Consider the following 5,621-nt stretch of genomic DNA (forward strand, 5'->3'; position numbering starts at 1 on the left):
AAAGGAATTCCCTTGCAATAATAAAATTCACTTAACGGAAAGAAAATGTAAAAGAAAATAAAATATAATTTTAATTTCCTTAAAATTAAAAAATTTTATTTATATTTTTTATATAATAAATTTTCTGGGAGGAAAACAATAAATGAATATGGACAGTCAGAAAAAGAGGGAAAAGAAATAGAGATATTGATGCTTGAATGATTTTGGATAAATTATTTTTGAAACTTCTATTTCTTTCTGTCAAATTTTTTTTTTGTTACATAACCCTAACCTTAACTATCTGTTCCAGAATGTTAAAAAAAATACTTTTAGAAAAATGTAAAAAAATAATGGAATGAAAGAACTGAAAAAGTAGGAAACAAGGAAAAACTATATCATCGTTTAATTTTTAAAACCTTGTTATGTTAAATACCTATGTTGAAAACCCACCTTAGAAAACCTAATAAATAAAAATTGCACAATTAAAACATACAAATGAAATTATACATCTAAAATCTAAAATTATAAGTGACAATTAAAAATAATAAATAATTTACAAATTACAAGTGAATTTTAGCAAAAGCAATTAATTATCTTTAACAGTTGTTTAATCTTCAAACCAAGTCATATCACTAGTGCCAAATTCCAATGATGCAAAACTGAAAAACATAAAATGGAAATGTTATGGCTTCCCGATGGTGAAGCAAAATTATAATGCGGTCGGTGCCAAACTCCACAATCTTATTCACAAGTTGCAAAATAAGGAACCATTACACCACTTCAATCGTTATTCACAATCTTACATGAAAGCCTGACCTAAGATAAAGTTTCAAGAAGTTTACAACACCATTATTCTGCTCAGCTGTTTTAAAGCATCATATACATCCACCAACGCCTACCAAATTAAAGGAATTTAAACTGTAAAAAGATAAAAGGATCAAAATACAAGTTCATACAAAAACTTATTTCTTATAGATTCTCTGATACTAATATTGCATCAAGGAATACATATTTTCTTATTTTAATAGAGATTCAAAGAGAAGAGAAAATGGGAATGCCTGGCAAGGTAACTCCAGCATCAACAACGAACACGTTACCTGAAACATATCCTGAAGAATCATGGATTAAGTATCGGACTAGTGAGGTTAATGCAGGATCGGATGTACCAAATGTTCTTAAAGGAACAACTCTGGTAGCCACATTTGTGAGCCAGTCCTTCTTCATAAGGCCTTGTGTGATCTCAGATTTAAAAAGTCCAGGTGATATCGAGTTCACTCGGATTTTATGCACCCCCAGTTCAAGAGCCATGCTCTGCAAAACCATCCTTGTCATTTTCTAATAATAGAAATTCATCATTCTCCAAAGACCAGAAAGAGTATGCAAAATCACTATATAAAAGAGTTGGATAATAAAACATCAAAATTGACAAGATGACAATATAAAATTACAAACTAAAAGCCAGTCGGAGACCGTCTTGATGGGAATCTGGGTTTTTACTTTTGAGGTTACCAAAAGAAAGCTAGGGAATCAATGAGAACACTTGGTGTAAATTTTCAACAACAGTTATTTTGCTGATTGCTTAAAACATGCACAACACAGATAGGTTCCACATGAAGCGCAAAGGCTTAGTTTCTCAGAAGATATTTCCAGTCATTACTATTTCAGAGAGGAAAATAGATGATAAAATTTTATTAAAATATGAAAATTGAGATGATTTTGAAAATTATTAAACACCTCAGTAAGTGATGGGAGAGAATAGACTTGAAAATAATTACCTTTACATATTTTTCCTTAAATATTAAATAAAATAAATAAATTAACGAATTATTTCATAGGTGGTGACATCCTACCAATTACCCATGGTAATTAACTGAACTAGGATCTAGGAGGCAGGAGATCCAGACATCCCTCAAAACTACACAAACAAGCCAGATTATCCTATGAAAAATGATGAATATTGACCATATGTATTGAAGATATGCTTTCCTGCCTGCAGATAATTGACCCTCTTCAAAAAAAAGGAAGAGCCAAACCAAATATCCAGCTCATCAAGCTCAGAGATCTTATCAGTTGACAAACCAGTTTCCATTCTTAGATTAAGCCTGAATGGTATCACCAACATGAACTATTCTGGTCAGGCACCAGCTTTCCTTTCTACAGTTGCTCTGCCATACAAGTACCATTTTCTTTGTCACCTACATCTTACCATCACCGGTGGGAAAAGCTGTGTAGGATTGCATACACCACCTTTATCCAATAAATTCAAGCCAAGGCCAATCCAGTAGCAAAGGAACTCCACCATAGAGGTTGGCTTTACCAAACAAGCGCATGTTCAAATAACAGCACTGCTCTAACCAATTCACATGCTCCCCTAGTAACTGTCACCTTCATAATGTTAAGCACTTAGATCCAGCTGATGTATAGTGCTGTTCCTATGTTATAACTTTATTCTAGACTATTGACGTGGCAGACGAATTTAAGTCACCGTAAAATACTTTTTTGCTTCTTGATTATATCATAACATGTATGTGGTCCTACCCTTTGATCCTCATTCCTTTTACCCTAGTTTAAAGCCCATAAAATGCAACTTGTGAAGAGCAAAAAGAAGGTGAAATAAAATGAGACGTGCTCTTGGGTATGTTTTTGGGAAAGAGAGGAAAAAAAGTTTTGGAGAGAATTAACTAAAAGCTCTTGTGCTTTAGGGTGAAATATGATCTGAGTTCTGTGAGCAACACTCAATGTAATCTTCATCTTTTCTTGATTATAGTGAAATCGTCTTGCCCATGGATGTAAACCTTAAGCCAAACCACATAAATTTTGTTCTTCCTGTCGGAATGTAATTTTGGGTATTATTTCTTGCTGTGTACTTTAGTTTTTGTTGAATTTATTCGCATTATATTGACTTTCTTGGATCCAATCTACAACATAGACATTGTTGAATTGCTTAATTTCTACCACTTTTTTTTTTCTTTTGAAAAGTGATCTATTTCTACCACTTAATTCTCATCTTAGGCCTTACATCTTCAATTTTCTTATTTTAAACATTTTACCCTACTTTATAATTGATGATATTGCCAGTCAATCAAATAATAGACAATTCCAAACTTGATGCTTACAAAAGCTTTGATATTCTAGTGACAATCTTGCATCAAAAGTCAACTATCATAAAGTATTTCAAATGATATTATGATAACATTTAAACAACTAAAAACATTAAACACACATTGTTTACCTTTGTCATGGCAATTAGGCCTGCTTTTGAGGCAACATAAGCCACACCTCCAGGCAGTTGCCCACGATTAAGACCAGCTATGGAAGAAATATTGATTATTGATCCTCCTTGATTTGCATCAAGCATATGCATGCAAACATATTTTGATACCAACCAAGACCCTGTTAAATTGGTTTTGATATTTTGATTCCATTCCTCCTCAGACAATTCCATTGGATTCTTCACATTACCTGAAACACGCAATAGTGGCAAATGGTAAACAAAATGTTACATGTACAAGGTCCAACACAATGAACACAAATTGGAAGAAAAGGATCATGGCAAAATTGAGAATATTACACCAAAAATCAGGTCAAGAAACGACGTAGGGTCTGATTTCTGTCTCCCTCTTTCTTTCTTTCTTTTCAGTAATTAATGAGGAACCTTTTGTGGGTAAACCCTGAATGTTTGTTATCACCCTAGAATAAAAGTTTCACTTCTTGTTTTCTCTGCTAAGGTTTTGTTTTCAAAAAGGACTAAGAAGTCTTAAGTCATAAAAATAACATTGCTCTAGACAGGAGACTGTCAGTCTCTTCTTCGCTATTTTGTTTCCTTGCTTTTATTCTTCCTTGAAGATGTACGTGTCAGATCTCAGAAACAACCTTGACAACTATTAAAATTTGTATAAAGACTCAAATAAGTCAGCAGCAAGAGTTTGAGTCGACCCGCTATCAGAATGAATCCAAAAAATTTGTCCAATTGGGGTGTATTTATTAAAGAAACCTTATGCAAAATTTCATAAAATACGATAAGAATGTCAAAACTTTTCAAGCTATAAAATGTCAACTGCAATTACCCATTTATTTACACTTACATGAAATTTTTAATGCTGTAAAAAAGGCTTACATGGTTAGCATAGGTTCAAGCCGTATGAACTTTATTTAGTTGTCGATTTTACCATTACCTTCTCTATTAAAAACAGCAAAAAAAAAAAAAAAGACACAATTCAAAAATTAAAATTTTCAAATTTATAAGGGCTCTTACCATTATTTGTTAGTAAATAAACATACTTTTCCACTTTTAACAATTTCAGCCTTTTGATTGTTTGGTTTTTGTAATGATTCAAAGCGATCCAAAATATCAATCCTAGCTATTTCTATCTACTAACTAGATAATTTTTACTAAAGCTTTTGTTGTGTTTACATTTTCAAAGCCTAATGAGTTTGCACAAGAGAGATCTCCTACGATGAATATCACTATTCAAGAGAAAAGTAAAGAAATTATCCAAAACATTGAAAGAAGAGAATATAATACCTCTAACGCCAGCGTTATTGATCAAACTATCAATCCTCCCAAAGGCATCCCAAGCCGTTTTGACGGAGCTCTGTATGGTGGCTCCTTCAGCACAAACGTCCAGCTCGACGGCGACAGCACGAGGGCCACTAGACTGGGATTTGGAAGAAGGAAAGGTGAGGCAATTGATTTCGTCGCAGAGGGATTTGAGGCGATCAACACGGCGTGCGGCAGCCACGATACGGCAGCCGGCTTTACCCAAGTCGAGACAGAATTCCCAGCCTAATCCGGAAGATGCCCCCGTCACCATCACCACTTTTCCGCTGAGGTCGGCCCATGGCTCCAATTGCCGCTGCGCCATTGCAACTACCAGAAGCTGAACAGTCAAACAAACTGTGAAGCCACAAAGGAAATAAAATTAAAATATCAAGCGAGTGCCGTATACCGTTGACTCTACAGTGTTGTCCACGCGGCATTAGTTGAATGCCCGTAGGATTAAATTCCATGGATTACAATGAGAATTCATCATCACTTAATTGGTAGACAGAGCATGTGCCTTTTCGGTTATTTAGATGAATTCACTACCTTCGAGTATAAGTGAGCATGATCCTGACGTTGGAGATGTTATAATTTGTAAGTATTTAACTTATTTTATGTATATATCATTAAATAATTAGGTTTGAAATTAATTTAAAACTCCATCCTACTCTTCCAGATAAGTAGGTGAGTGCCAAGGATCATATGTATTTTTAAAGTGCAAGTAAATGTCAAGTGTCAGGTATCGAAACTTAAATCTAATTTCGTATAACCTTAAACTTTGAAAATAAAATTTAGGTAAATCTTAAAATTCACAAAATAGCGAAAGTAAAAGAAAAAAAAAGGAAAGAGAGAGCTTTTGAGACATAAAATGTTTTTCATTTTTCAATGATATGCTACAAATAAAGAGCACGTGGTATTTGTAGGTTAATAGCTCCCCTTGTTAGATAAGATTAGGTTACAAGATAGAGATAATGATAACAGATATAATTTGAAGAGATTATTCAAAATTAATCAAAATCATAATCTTATAATATAATTTAAATCTAAATATACATAATCAAATCCAAAAGTTCAAATTAGATTATACTAAATGAATTGG

The 5,621-nt window shown here is 33.3% G+C and overlaps 1 protein-coding gene across 1 annotated transcript; it reads right to left on the bottom strand.

Annotated features, from left to right (window-relative positions):
• Positions 1–703: 703 nt before the first annotated feature.
• LOC110426539 (uncharacterized) lies at positions 704–5,141 on the bottom strand. Its single transcript, XM_021441772.2, has 4 exons — positions 4,929–5,141; positions 4,505–4,849; positions 3,212–3,441; positions 704–1,290 (listed from the first exon to the last, which is right to left on the bottom strand). Exons 1-4 carry the CDS (start codon positions 4,987–4,989, stop codon positions 1,012–1,014), a joined length of 915 nt encoding a protein of 304 aa, XP_021297447.1. The 5' UTR covers positions 4,990–5,141; the 3' UTR covers positions 704–1,011.
• Between the last annotated feature and the right edge of the window lie 480 nt (positions 5,142–5,621).

This window comes from Theobroma umbraticum, unplaced genomic scaffold, assembly GCF_002168275.2.
Source record: "Theobroma umbraticum cultivar Fairchild unplaced genomic scaffold, ASM216827v3 scaffold_89.0, whole genome shotgun sequence".
NCBI lineage: Eukaryota > Viridiplantae > Streptophyta > Magnoliopsida > Malvales > Malvaceae > Theobroma > Theobroma umbraticum.